General features: G+C 42.8%; 5 protein-coding genes across 5 annotated transcripts; 3 read left to right on the forward strand and 2 right to left on the reverse strand.

Annotated features, from left to right (window-relative positions):
• Positions 1 to 7: 7 nt before the first annotated feature.
• Dys (Dystrophin) lies at positions 8 to 4,986 on the reverse strand. The gene is made up of 10 exons (XM_066287427.1): positions 4,636 to 4,986; positions 4,376 to 4,579; positions 3,972 to 4,316; positions 3,652 to 3,812; positions 3,404 to 3,593; positions 3,035 to 3,347; positions 2,677 to 2,973; positions 2,257 to 2,622; positions 1,740 to 2,190; positions 8 to 1,686 (listed from the first exon to the last, which is right to left on the reverse strand). Exons 1-10 carry the CDS (start codon positions 4,681 to 4,683, stop codon positions 1,185 to 1,187), a joined length of 2,877 nt encoding a protein of 958 aa, XP_066143524.1. The 5' UTR covers positions 4,684 to 4,986; the 3' UTR covers positions 8 to 1,184.
• Positions 4,987 to 5,168: 182 nt separating this feature from the next.
• Pex13 (peroxin 13) lies at positions 5,169 to 6,871 on the forward strand. Its single transcript, XM_066287438.1, has one exon. It carries the CDS (start codon positions 5,440 to 5,442, stop codon positions 6,589 to 6,591), a length of 1,152 nt encoding a protein of 383 aa, XP_066143535.1. The 5' UTR covers positions 5,169 to 5,439; the 3' UTR covers positions 6,592 to 6,871.
• On the reverse strand, positions 6,866 to 8,676 carry Bx42 (Puff-specific protein Bx42). The gene has a single exon (XM_066287429.1). The coding sequence runs from the start codon at positions 8,559 to 8,561 to the stop codon at positions 6,951 to 6,953; it is 1,611 nt and encodes a 536-aa protein (XP_066143526.1). The 5' UTR covers positions 8,562 to 8,676; the 3' UTR covers positions 6,866 to 6,950.
• A 274-nt stretch (positions 8,677 to 8,950) lies between these two features.
• On the forward strand, positions 8,951 to 11,122 carry LOC136341936 (beta-catenin-like protein 1). Its single transcript, XM_066287319.1, has 6 exons — positions 8,951 to 9,146; positions 9,201 to 9,407; positions 9,459 to 10,186; positions 10,243 to 10,403; positions 10,454 to 10,860; positions 10,912 to 11,122. The coding sequence occupies exons 1-6, from the start codon at positions 9,117 to 9,119 to the stop codon at positions 11,050 to 11,052; spliced, it is 1,674 nt and encodes a 557-aa protein (XP_066143416.1). The 5' UTR covers positions 8,951 to 9,116; the 3' UTR covers positions 11,053 to 11,122.
• Positions 11,123 to 11,794: 672 nt separating this feature from the next.
• LOC136342029 (transcription initiation factor TFIID subunit 6-like) lies at positions 11,795 to 12,760 on the forward strand. The gene has a single exon (XM_066287462.1). The coding sequence runs from the start codon at positions 11,795 to 11,797 to the stop codon at positions 12,758 to 12,760; it is 966 nt and encodes a 321-aa protein (XP_066143559.1).
• Positions 12,761 to 13,168: the final 408 nt, after the last annotated feature.

The following is a 13,168-nucleotide window of genomic DNA, read 5'->3' on the forward strand; positions in this document are numbered from 1 at the left end:
TTTCTCGTAAATCAACGTTAGAATATATTACGTACGAGAGTAGTCAAAATGGCAACGCACTATTAATACAAATACACCCTCGGCACGCTAAACTTAAGGTTAATTGAAATGTTTCGACCGATATGGCTAAGTTACACTTTTGATGATCAGGAACCTGTTCGCGTTAAACTTAATTGTGATAATTACTCTAATTACAAAAGCGCCTATATAATAGGGGAAGCTTATTGAGTCGGATGGGGATTTAGACGTGTCAGGCGCGTTGATATGTAACTACGCATTGCTAAAAGCGGCTTTTCAGTTCTGTAACAATTATTATTGAATTCCCTGATAAGTGGCAGTTACATCTGCCTAATACTGCTGATTGATATTGTTGCATTTTGGGGCTCAAATTCTTACGATTCGAAGCAAAACTTGATCGAATTTGTTTGAAACCTCACCATTATGCAACTAAACATAAAACAAACATACTTAATGACTTGTAGCATGGTTTCCCTGATCAACTGCTTCATATGGCATCAGATTTTCCACTTTTCAATTGCCTTTTTATGGACAAGATGGCGGGTGCCATTATCTTCAGTCAAGTCGAGGTTAGCCGAAGAGAAAATACTTACTGACCTGAACCAAACACGAAATTACCATACTTGATGGCTCATCGCATGATTTCCACGCCTGCCTGCCTCATATGGGCGTCAAATTTCCACTGTCCAATTTCGGTTTTATGGACAATATGGCGAGTATATGCTTATTGGGATATGTCAAAGTTGGCAAAACCCTGAAGGAAAACGTTACAGGTCGTTTAATTCAGTGTGCGCAGAAAATGAGCCCCAAGTTAATAGATTATTAACACCTTACGCTATTTCTTAAATTATAGTGGCAGTTATGTCTTATTCTATGTAAAAAGTGTTATTATTGAACAGCACTTCGAATCATCCGTGAAACCGCAATTTTCACTCATTGATTGTGCCTTTATCCACTCTTAACAGCTCTCTGCCGTACGTAATCTCTCTTCGAATCAAGTGCTGTTTAATAAATCACGCTCCACTTTTAATTTCGTCAACAATCAGTTCATTTGGCCCAAAACCCAAATCGAACACACCTCAAAAACGACAAACTTCAATGATAAATATCTAAAGATATTAGATATGTAGGATTCTCCTTTTTTCACCTTGTGTCTCCTACTAGGCTCAGCGCATTTCAGCTGGAGGCGGCGGCTGATTAACCCTGCCAGGAGTGTCTTGATTCAGCTGCGAAGCAGTCACGCTTCGAGTCTGCAAAGTGGACGTGGGGGTTTCGGCCAGAAGCTGTTTCAGCCTCTTGAGCTGCGCTTCCAACTGCCTGTTGTGATCCTCCAGTATCTGCATTCGGGCTTCGAGTCTGCCTTTGTGCTGTCTCAAAAGTCTAGCTTCGGCCAAAACGTCGTGATGGGGCTGTTGAAGTGGATGCAGCGCCGATCCTCTCTGGAGCTGCTCGTACTCGGTCCTCAATGCCTGGTTTTCAGTTTCAAGTTCGCAGATCATTTCTTGCAGTTCTGCCCGTTGTTCCTCATCGATTACCATCATGAGTTGGCCAGGACTGGCCGGAGCACCCTCTAAAGAGTGACAGTAGTCGGCGATTAGTCTGTGTTCATCGTCCGGGGAAGCGGCTCTTAGCTCTACTTCGGCCAACCTCGAAGCATAAATTTCCAGCCTTAAAAAACAAATAAAATAACTTGTGGCGTTAGGACATCAAATCGAGCTTGCCTGGAATGCATGTCGTTATGTTGCGGAGACGCTACCGGGCTCTCCAATTCATCGCCTTCTAAAACCGACCGGACAGGCAAATATCCCAACCTCGGATGTTTTGTAAAGTAGCGCTTGCTCTTGAACTTATTCCTCAGAGCCTTAGTGAAGTCTCTGACGTCCTCGATTGACGTAGTAGCTGCGCAGTACTCGTGCATCGGATGGGTGAGCTTATGTCCCTTGGTCAACTTGCCCGAAAAAAAGCAAATCTGGCACATGTCGAAGTTGAAGCACTTCAAGCAGCGGTAGCGAAGCCCCACAATTGGGTATTGCTTGCAAGAATTGCATTTGGCCTGGTGTTTTGCCTTCTCTGCGGCAGCCAGTCGATGCAGCACAGGAAGCCAAACGAGAGATTGCGGCTCTTGCTGGAGCCAAGCCAGGAAGTGGGTTACTTCCAAGTCTTCCCTATCACCTGTTCACGATAAAGGTATTTCTCCCGCTTGCTGATATTCGACCGAGATTATAAATTTTCCCTTACCTAAGCAACTCCTAACACTGGGCTCAATGTTAGATCCTCCGAAAGCAGCAACTTCGCCAAGCTGCCTGGGAATTTGCAACACGTCATGCAACAGCAGTCCAAGTTTTCGCTGGTCAGCCTTTTGCTGAGGATCAGCTATTAACCGAAACAAGTACCGGTATTTGTCTTCCAAATGTCCCTTGCACAAGACTGTCAGTCCCACTTTAAAACTAAGGACTCTGAGCTGTCCCGTGCGTTGACTATCGTAGACATTCAACAGCCAATTCAGAGCCATGTCCACACATAAGGGAACGTCGATTAGGTTGTCGTCTTGGGCGGCTATGTGGCTGTAAATCGCTCTCAAAACCAGGATCATGTCGGCCACATCTATGCAGGGAAGTAGGAGTCAGATTTCAGAATTTCTAATGATAGATTTTTCACCTAAAATCTTATCATTCTGCGCGCGCAATCCGTGCAGATCGAAAGACTCAGAAACGGTGTTCAACCCAGCCAAATCCAGGCACAATTTCTTCTGGATGGTTCGGAGCTTTAAGGCCGTTCGATACGCCGAAAATCGAACTTCGTTTAGCTGCAAAAGGCAGGCGGCCAATTCCAACATTTGTGGATGGTCCCAATGTGTGGTTTCAGTGCTGTGGTTTATGTAATATGGAACTTTGTTGGGGGTTGTGGCTCGTTCCCACGGGGGTTGAACGCTGGATGGGCCTGGAGAGATTTCTCCTAGATTTACAATTTTTGAGATCATCAAAATGCATAATCCATTTCATCACAGTATTATTACCTTGGGAACTGCTGGTAAGAACTTCCCGCCGCTCTCTAATTGCGGCGTGCAAAGCCCTGCAACGCGCCCCGCAATCCTCCAACTGGCCGGCTAAATTGTTAGGCAAAGCATTTCCCAATGTATTAGCCTGCATTCGTGCATCTTCCAGTGATCTTTGCAAAGGGGGCAGCTGCTGCTCTAATATCTTCAGGTTGTTCAGCAGCTCCCGGGCTTCTGCGGCGCTGCGGGGACCACTCCATGTCAAAGTAGCCCTTTCTAGACGCGACACGGCCGCGCAAGCTTCGTCTAAGCTCACAGACAGCTGCTTTAGTTTCTATATAGCAAAGGACGTTAAGGGGATCTCCTTGGGTCAAATATTATTAAACTTACAATGGCAGTTTGCTCAAACTTAGCCGCCAACTTGTCGGACTTTTCGATTAAAGCATTCCACTTGTCTGATAATTTTACTAGTTCCCTACGCAGATTTCGTGCAAGCTCCCCTGATGGATCGCCGGCTACGAATTGTCTGGCGCTCCTTAAACTGGCTTCAACCAACGGCCGTTTGTCTTCAAGCTGCTGCCTGAGGCCCCAAAAAGTGTCTTATATGTTTGCAAACACTTGCGAGCATGGTTGTATACCTGAAGGCTCTGTGGTCATCTTGCCGAGCTGCTAAGCCTAATTCAGTGTCTTTTCTGATGACCCATTCTGTCAATTCTCTCAAGGACAAGAGAACTGAGTTCCAATAGTCAGCATTATGTTCAAGGCGATTTCTTAGGTCAGCTGTACGAGAGTTTAATGCCTGTGAAAACACACTAAGATTTAAAACTCCTTAGGGATTACAAGGTCACTTAAGCTATTATCCTGAGTTAGCATAACCTGAACTAAGTCAAAGAAACTTTTCAAGTAATTGAATACTTTACAGCTCAATATGAGGCCAAGCAGCAAATTATGCACTAACCTCCCACCTCCTCTCCATCTCATCCCCCCTTAACTGCACCATGAGAGCATCTTCTGCAGACAATGTTCCCAAAAGAGCTAAGTTTGATTGTCTCAAAGTGGCATGTGTCACAGTCTGTCGTTCTAAATCAGCCTGTATCTCCTTAAGCTGCTGTGCTGCCCTCCTAGACTCAGGGTCACCTTCCAAATTTTCCACTACTGACTCAACTTCACTGAGCCACCCTAAGAATTTGTCCAACGCTCTATCCAAGTTTTGTAAGTTATTTATAGAAGAATGCAGTAGTTTCCCCCGATTTATTATGCAGGCATCTACTCGGAGATAATGCTGGTTTATGTATTCAGCTGCCTGGAAGAGGTGAGTAGATTTAAGAGTTTCATTGGTACAATAAAGGCAAAGACGGTTACTTTTCTGAATCTGCTGGTATCCTCGTTTTGGTGCGCAGTGATCAGTCTTTGGGTTAATTGCTGGAAAGACTCAATTTGTGCTTTGAACTGATGCAGTTCAGCATGCAAGGCTTTTTGTTCTTTCAACTGGTGTTCCAGGACATCTGCCGTGTGTCCTACGGGGGCCATGCTGGCAATCCGGGACTCCATCCGCTGGAGATAGATCTAGAACAACCCCCCAGTTTTGAAGGATAGAAGAGAAGTATGTGTGACTAAGATACCTCCAACTCCAACTTCTTTTGATCAAATCCATCCTCTTTCTTCTGCATTTTACACGTGGGTGTTGCTAATTGCCGGTAAAACCATGCATTTTATAGATTTTTTCAGGTTTTATCCAGCCAGATCAATGTTTATATTGAACGGCAAATAGGGTAAATGACCGCGCATCTTCCTGCTCAATTTCGTTTATAAGGGTGGTCCAGGTATTCCAGGGCGGATGGATTCTTCCAACATTTGAAATTAGAATTATTTAAACAGTTTTAATAGTATTTTACAACAAATAATCCGTAATTGGAAATCTTGGAATTTCGGAAGTATGAAATTAACACTCCAAAGGGGACTGTCAAGTGACAACTGACAAAACATAACCTTCTTGCTTGGCATTTAGATCTTAACGCTACTTGCAGCAACACAAAATACTCTTAACCTTACAAAGTTTGAATTTCAATAATGGTTCCCCTGGTCGATTATGCAACCAGGAAAACAACACTTCTATCGCTGTCACACTTCATAGTGTAAAGGAAGCAAAATCACGTAATTAATTAACGGAACGTCAACTGTTAACGTCAACAAATCATACTCGCAAAAAAGTAAAAAACAATAATAGTTTTATCTCAATAAATTAATTAAGCCTGAGGACAATTTTCCCACAAAACAGGACTAGAAAATCATGTAAACAATTAATTTTGTGTCGTTTCACCAGTCAAAGGTCAACAGTCCGTATTTGTTTAACAAAAAAGTGGCTAAAGACTTAAGTCGATTTGGTCTCTTTACGTAGCAGCGATTTCCTGCTTCCATCGATTAAAATGAACAGCGCTGGAACTCCTTGGGAAACTTCTCTTCTAAACTCTGGCCAGTTTATGCGCAGCCAAAGCAGTGGTGGTCCGATAATGCCAGGTAGGCCCTCCCCAGTGCTACCACCCAGACCCTCATCTTCATCCACCCCATTGAATTCTTACTCATCGATGTCTATGCCCTATGGTTTTTCTTCTTACAACTCGCCCTACGGCTCATACGGAGGCTTTGGAACTGTATGCAGGAATTCGTTGTATGGAGGCTATTCTGGAGGCAGCATGTACAATAACTATAGCATGTTTAACAATCCTATGGCATTAACTGATGATCATGAAAGAAGGTTCATCCAGTTCGCAGAAGAAAACTCAAAACAGACATTTGCCAGTGTAGAAAGTGTAGTGCGTGCCTTTAATAGTCTTGCAATGATGCTAGACAATACATTCTTTGCAATGACCAGTTCATTTAGGGCGATTCTCGGGGTTGCAGAGAATTTTGGTCGTCTGAGGACAATGTTCGGACACATTTGGTATTCAGTGAATGTCTTTAGGTTTATTAGTTGGCTATATAGGAAGTTTCGTCTAATGCTCGGTCTAAAAGTTTCACACAGTCCCACATCTTTAGCTTGGAAAGAAGCAAGTGCCTCTGGAGGGGCTGTACCATCTCCTGGAGGTTCCGGCTGGCCTACTTTAGCATTTTTAGGTGTGATTGTGTCGGCATCATACATGATCAGCAAGTTTCTTCCTAAGTATCAAGACAAGCTTGATCCTGCCAATTGGAAGTCGTCAGGAATCAAAGCAAAGGCCTGCTTTGACTTTATTCCCACCTCTCATAATGAGCTCACCATGCACACCAACGACAATATTACTCTAGCACCTACTTATTTACAGGAAGAACTGCATTTGAAAAACACAGGATGGGCACTTGCAGAGCATAATGGAAAATCTGGACTCGTGCCTCTTAACTATATTGTCATAAATAAAAGTGGGGTTTTGCCAGAGTCAGCCAACAGAGAGGTGTTGGTGCCTAGAATGAGCAATATCAAAGACTCAAACGGTGCAAGTAAGAGTCAAGCAAAGAGGGTTAGCTTTGGGGATATTGAAATATTTGAAAATGGTGAGGATGCAGTTAGGATAGAAAAGTTACCTGCCGATGAGAAGTCTTAAGGAGACAACACTTTCTCTAGTGTCTCTAAATTGAAATAATGATTTTGCCAATATATGAAGAGACTGCTCCATGTTATCTTGGAAAAACAATGTTATGGTTTTGTATTGTTGGTGTAGAAACCTCATCTTGGTGGGAGATTAGATAAGCTTTTTGCATTAACATAAACTGAATTTATAAAGAAGTTGTAAGCGTACAACATATATTCCCGTAATAACTGTCCAAAGACTGTTTAATTATCTGAATTTTTTGTTACATGTTTAATAAACCCTTAAATACTTATGTGAAAAGTATCATTTATTCACACACTTAGAGATGCACAAGTGACAATAGATACAAAACTCTTGACACTGTAAAATCTCTAATCCCTCCTTTTTTTCTTATCACGTTCATCTCTCTTTTCAGGCTCCTTGCGCTTGCTGGCCTTCTTAGCTTGTGACAAGAACTGATCCAAACCAAAGGGATCCTCCTCCTTTTCAAATTGCACAGGTCCACTGCGACCAGTTCCTGACCTGTCAGTTCCTCCGAACTCCTTGTCTGGCACAAACCGATTTGTCCTAATTGCCTTGTCTAGCTCTTCTCCTCCATACACATCTTTGTCCACATTTTTGTTTGGCCGGTAAATGTGATTGGCCATTGATGTTCCTTCCCTCCAAGGTTTGTCATACACATTATAAGCCTCATCGTCTCCATAGCCTTGACCCAAGCCTTTAGACTGTCCAAATAATCGCTGATCAAACTGTGTCTCATTTGATGATTGCCCTCGAGCAGGCATTCCCAGGGCTATTTGCTCAGAAATGTCCCTTTCTCTTTCCCTTTGAAGTTTGCTTCTCTTCTCAGGAGCTGCTCGAGCCAAGTTCCTTTCGCGAGCCCGTTCCTTGTGTCTGTCATGTCTGAGCAATTCTCTTTCTTTTTCTTCGTCATCTACATTTCTTGTATGACCAGATCCAGATGGTTTAATGCCCGCCCTTTCGTCACGAGCTTTTTGAGCCAATTGACGCAAATGCTCTTCTTTTGCTTCTTTTTCCTTTTGAGCCAATTTTTTCTCCAGTTGGGCACGAGTTTCTACTGCTTCTCGAGCCTTTCTGTCAGCAATATACAGAGCTTCAGCAAGTTTAGCAAAATTTTCATTGATGTGCAATTGCTGAAGACCTCTGCCATCAGCGGCTAATCTTTTATCCAAAGGCACAGTGTATCCTTTGGCATTCTTCCAGTTAGAAATACATGGGGGTATTTTCCATTCTTTTTGTTCCTTAACAGTGACTCGACGAGTGGGACTATGCAGTACTGGGGCTGGAGGTGAAGGAGGCCCCCTCGGAATCTTTTTGTTTATTTTAAATTTAGGCGGTTCCATTGGGTCCACTTGAGCTTCAACAAGTCGAATAACTCTTTGCTTTGCTCCAGAATTAAAAGCAGCACCTTGCTGAGATGGGGTGTATCTAATAAACTGAGCAGGGCCAAGTTTCTCAGCAGCCCTCACTGGCATTGCAGCTGCAATTTTCGAATTTGTAATTTTCATCAACTCCAGTCTAGTTCTTTCAGTGTTCTCATCAATTTCTTCTTGCCCAGGCTTTTCAAGTGATGGATCATTTTCCGAAACCACTTCAGTGGGTAAAAGATCAGACAGCTTTGAATAGACTATCTTGTCCTTTCCATGTCCCTGTCTTGCCAGAACATCATACTTGACTTTACCATCGGCATCTAATTGCACAGCCAAAGCATTAGAAGTTGCACTTTTCTTACGCCCCATTTCGAGGGGGTATTGGGCAACGTGAATTTCAGGAAAGGCACCACCGTCCCCAAAATCGGTAACGTTGCGGGGCACCCAACCCCGTCTTTGTCCATAAGGGGGTGCTATTGCTTGGGCAGACACTATAACTGTGGAAGGTTTCAATGCGGCCCGTTTCCTCCGTTCGTCATCGCGGTCCCAAATAGGTTGTACTGGATTTGGAAGGATACTTGAGAGATCCATTATTACTAATAACTTAACGTAAAGATATTATTTTCTGAATTCTAAGTAAAAATTATTTACTTTCTTATTAACGAGCTAACGAAAACGATCAGGAAAACAAAATGGAGTCCTAGCTGTCAGAAGTCGTAATCAAGACAAAGAAGGTAAATATCATAAACTTATTGAATTATGACGTCATTGAGTAAGCTATACATTTTTTTGCAATATTATTATTGTTATTATTATATATGAGCAAGCCGAAAGATCATCATTATTAAAAAAAAAAACCGTATACATATTATGAATGGATAATATAATATGTATAATCAGTCTTAAAATTTAAGGAATCGATCTGAGTGACATCTTTCTTTCCGAAAATGTACTTTCAGGATCTGACGTAGGATGTGTCAAATTCTACAAATGTCAAATTGAAACAAATGTAAATAATAAATGTTTAATTTTTGAAAACGAGGAATTAAAGTGTTTGGGACATTAATTAACTTATAATTTATATTAAAAACATAATAGTCTTTATACACTCAGGTATTAGATAACTGAAATCCTAAACAGCACGTGATGGATGTGGGAGAGCTCTTAGACTACAAGGTAAATGTCGATTTCGGTCATTCCCCAAACATTTCTTATAGAAGTTGTCCTCAGCCTCCGCAGGCCGTAAAGCATCCCGCAGATAACTCGGACAAAGACGATGATGTGGAAAAGGGGCGCAAAATGCGGAAAATTGCCATGGCCAAAGCCCAACAAATGGTCAGAGCTTCATCTCCCGCGCCATCCCTTCAAAGCTTCGATCAAATCTCTGAAGAAGAACGTGCGGAGATAGTCAAATACGTGGAGACTGAACAAGCTGAGGTAAACCTTTTATAGAGTGGGTCACTTGTGGTAGATATAGTCATGTTTCAGGGTGAAGTCGTAGATCCAGTGACCATTAAAAAAATTGTCCTCAACTTTGAGAAAAGGTCGTTGAGAAATCGGGAAATGCGCATTAAATTCCCAGATTCGCCGGAAAAATTTATGGAAAGTGAATTGGAGCTTCATGAAACTTTGCAAGAAATGAGAGTCCTGGCCACAGCCCCAGATTACTATCCCATATTAGTGAAGCTCCAAGTAATCCCTAGCCTTCTTGAGCTTCTGGCTCATGATAACACTGACATTGCTGTAGCAACAATTGAGCTCCTTCAAGAATTATCAGATGTGGATATACTGAATGAGTCAGAAGAAGGAGCAGAAGCTCTAATAGAAGGTTTACTTGAGCATCAAGTTATAGCTTTATTGGTGCAGAATCTGGACCGACTGGATGAAGGAGTAAAGGAAGAGGCCGATGGGGTACACAATACTTTGTCCATAATTGAAAACTTGACAGAGTTAAGAAAGGAAATCTGCACTGAGTGTGGCAAGCAAGGTTTGTTAGCTTGGCTGCTGAAACGCCTGAAATTGAAAGCCCCCTTTGATCAAAACAAACTATATGTGAGTGAAGTTTTGTCCATTATATTACAAGATAATGAGAAAAATAGGTTGCTGCTGGGGGAGTTGGATGGCATCGATACTTTGCTGCAACAGCTTGCTTTTTATAAGAGACATGACCCTTCAAATGCTGAAGAACATGAGCTTATGGAAAATTTATTTAATAGGTAAATGTGGTGTGTTGTATTGTGAGTAAAAGTTTGTCTCCAAGTTAGTTTTTCAGTTTATGTAGCTCTTTGATGGTGGTTCCCAATAGGGATAGATTTTTGAAAGGGGAAGGTCTACAACTGATGAATTTGATGCTCAGGGAAAAGAAAACCTCCAGAAATGGATCTTTAAAAGTTCTAGATTATGCCATGTCTGGGGTATATGGCAAGGACAATTGTAAGTATTTCTTTCCTATATTACCTACCTGAAATTATATAAATTGGAAGGCAATAAATTTGTGGACATCTTGGGTTTGAGGACCATATTTCCACTATTTATGAAAACTCCAAAAAAAAACAGAAAAAAGGTGCTCTCATCTGAAGCACATGAGGAGCATGTCTGCTCAATCATAGCCTCAATGCTGAGGAACTGCAGAGGCTCCCAGAGACAGAGACTTATAAGTAAATTCACTGAAAATGATCATGAAAAAGTAGACAGACTACTGGAGCTACATTTCAAATACCTGGAAAAAGTAGAGGGTATAGATGAGGCCCTTGATGAAAGGGATGAAAATGAGGACGAAAATTATTTAAAGAGGCTTGAGGGAGGACTTTTTACTTTACAGCTTGTTGATTATATCATTGTGGAAGCTTGTGCAGCAGGCCCTCCAACTATTAAACAGAGAGTTATGCAGGTATGTACTGTGTTTTGGTGTTTTCATGGGACGGCTGACCGGAAATTTTAGATGTTGAATTTGCGAGGAGCTTCGTTGAAAACTATCAGGCATATAATGCGCGAATATGCTGGAAATTTGGGTGAAGAGGGGGAAAAGGATTGGAGAGATCAGGAGCAACAGCACATTCTTCATTTGGTTGACAAGTTTTAGAAGTTTCGTATCTTTTAGATTTTTTGTAAAAGTAAATTTATTGGTTTGAATAAAAGCACTTTAAAAAACACATGTGTTTGCATTGATTTGTGGTTTTGGTTTGCTATGCATTGAAAACCTTTGTCGGTATAAATAGTTTATAGGTCCCTGGTTGTGCTCAATGGTCATCCATGACGCTTCTTCATAATTAATCCCAAATCAAATTATTCCTTGAACTAATTCCTGCGGTTACTTTTTCAACGGTCCCTCGCAGCCTCTTGCGGGGGACAAGTCTCCCATCAGTTCTATCCGAGCCAGCGTTCAAATCCAATCATGTGACCGACAAAGCTGTCAAAATTTCGCTTTTGTTCGGCCAGCGGATTATACGCTGGCTACCGGATGTGCTGCGTTGCCGTTTGTAGAGAAAAGAGACCGCATTGATGTCACTTTTACAAATATACGCTTTGCTGTATATATATATAAAGATAAAAAAACGAAAAAGATTGTAGATACCAACCTTTAATGAAAGTAAAACTGGATAAGTACAAAATGTGGTAATAATAAAATGTACCAGTAGCCCATTTATAATGCGGTATCACGCGCTCCGGGGACTCGACGCTACTCGGTTCTATTCTCGCGATGCTTGGCGCAATCATTTGCGCACTTCCGGCGGAAACCTCCGATAATTCAAAAACAATTGAAATGCGAACTATTCGAAATCCATCATAACTGACGCTAACTAGTTTTAACCATTTCCGTTGCAATGTTGAAAAAACTGGACCAAACGATAAAATCTGCAAGATTTCGCCCAAAACCGGACCTCGTACTCATCAACCTCAGCCCCAAAGCGCACCAACTCTCCAAGGAAGAGCAAATGTACTTCCGCAAGGTAACTGAAGCGGCGTTCGGCTACAACGACCAAATGCGAAACGAGTGCTTCGGGCAACTGATATCCGACTACCAGGTTACATTAATACTTCCTTATCTGTGCTCTTTCATACGAGAGACAATTCATTGCAACTTGGTTTTTACCGATTTAACATTGCTGATTTACGCGATGCGAATGACCAAGAGTCTGCTATCCAACAATCATCTGGACCTGAAGCCGTACATCCACGAGTTATTGCCTGCAGTCTTGTCGTGCGCTTTGGCCAAGAAAATCAGCAAATACAGCAGCGACAATCACTGGGCCTTGCGGGACTTCAGCACTTACGTGGTCGCCTCGATTTGTGAAGTTTATTCGGATAGGTTGAACAACATGAAGGAGAGGGTGGTTAATTTGTACTTTTCAGCGATTAGAGACGTGAACAAGGGACTCGCGACCACATACGGAGCCATCAGAGGTTTGAGCAGCTTCGGAGAGGCTGAAGTGGAGACGTATTTACTGCCCAACGTAATGACGATCAGCAACAAGATTCGCAAAGCGTTGGAAATGGCCCAGTATGGTTTCCATCGGAACAACCAGAAGCAGTTGCTGAGCGAGGCGAAGCACGTGCAGAACGTCATGGTGACCGTATGCGCCCCTATTTTACTCAAAACCCGCACGGTCAGCGACGGCGGGTTGTCCTATGCGAAGGAATTTGGATATTTGGGGAAGCCGTTGTACATTCACGTGAAGAATTTGGAGAGCGTGGAACGAGCGCACACTCAACAGGCTCAGCACATGCAGCGGTTTAGTCGCTTTCCGCAGGACATTGGGGCCGGTAGGGCCTGGTTGAGTTTGGGCTGACGTTCGAGAATTACCGTTTTAGTTAGAATTGGAAACGACTTTATGGAATAAAGTTTCAAAATGTCCCTTCGTGTACGTTAGTAGATGTTCGGGCACTTTCGGGAAGTATGTTGCTGTTGCAACGTTGCCACTTCTCCTCCGATTGAGCGCGTTGGGGGAAAACCCTGATTGACCGTTGTCGTCGGGCAGCGGCACGGCTGGATCGAAGGGATCGCTCGAACTGCCAACTGCTTCAACGCTAGTTGTTCGGGAGTTCGCTAACTGGCCGAGTGATACCAATGCCGAATCATCCTTCAAAAGGTGCCCCAGGAAAATGTCCGCTTCGGATCCGGCAGCAGCGTTTTCTGGGATCGATTCAACGGCCGCTGGACCAGGCGCCGCACTCGCAGCTGGATGTGGATACTCTCA

This window comes from Euwallacea fornicatus, chromosome 11 (genome assembly GCF_040115645.1).
Source record: "Euwallacea fornicatus isolate EFF26 chromosome 11, ASM4011564v1, whole genome shotgun sequence".
NCBI lineage: Eukaryota > Metazoa > Arthropoda > Insecta > Coleoptera > Curculionidae > Euwallacea > Euwallacea fornicatus.

Excerpts from the sequence above, each read along its gene's own strand:
- LOC136341936 (XM_066287319.1), top strand. The coding sequence starts at position 9,117 with ATGGATGTGGGAGAGCTCTTAGACTACAAG. Across the intron at positions 9,147-9,200 it reads GAGAGCTCTTAGACTACAAG|CCTCCGCAGGCCGTAAAGCA; the intron begins GTAAATGTCGAT and ends AGTTGTCCTCAG. Across the intron at positions 10,861-10,911 it reads TTAAACAGAGAGTTATGCAG|ATGTTGAATTTGCGAGGAGC; the intron begins GTATGTACTGTG and ends CGGAAATTTTAG.
- Bx42 (XM_066287429.1), bottom strand. The coding sequence starts at position 8,561 with ATGGATCTCTCAAGTATCCTTCCAAATCCAGTACAACCTATTTGGGAC.
- Dys (XM_066287427.1), bottom strand. The coding sequence starts at position 4,683 with ATGCAGAAGAAAGAGGATGGATTTGATCAAAAGAAGTTGGAGTTGGAG. Across the intron at positions 3,813-3,971 it reads AGATGGAGAGGAGGTGGGAG|GCATTAAACTCTCGTACAGC; the intron begins GTTAGTGCATAA and ends GTGTTTTCACAG. Across the intron at positions 2,191-2,256 it reads CAGTGTTAGGAGTTGCTTAG|GTGATAGGGAAGACTTGGAA; the intron begins GTAAGGGAAAAT and ends TATCGTGAACAG.
- Pex13 (XM_066287438.1), top strand. The coding sequence starts at position 5,440 with ATGAACAGCGCTGGAACTCCTTGGGAAACTTCTCTTCTAAACTCTGGC.
- LOC136342029 (XM_066287462.1), top strand. The coding sequence starts at position 11,795 with ATGTTGAAAAAACTGGACCAAACGATAAAATCTGCAAGATTTCGCCCA.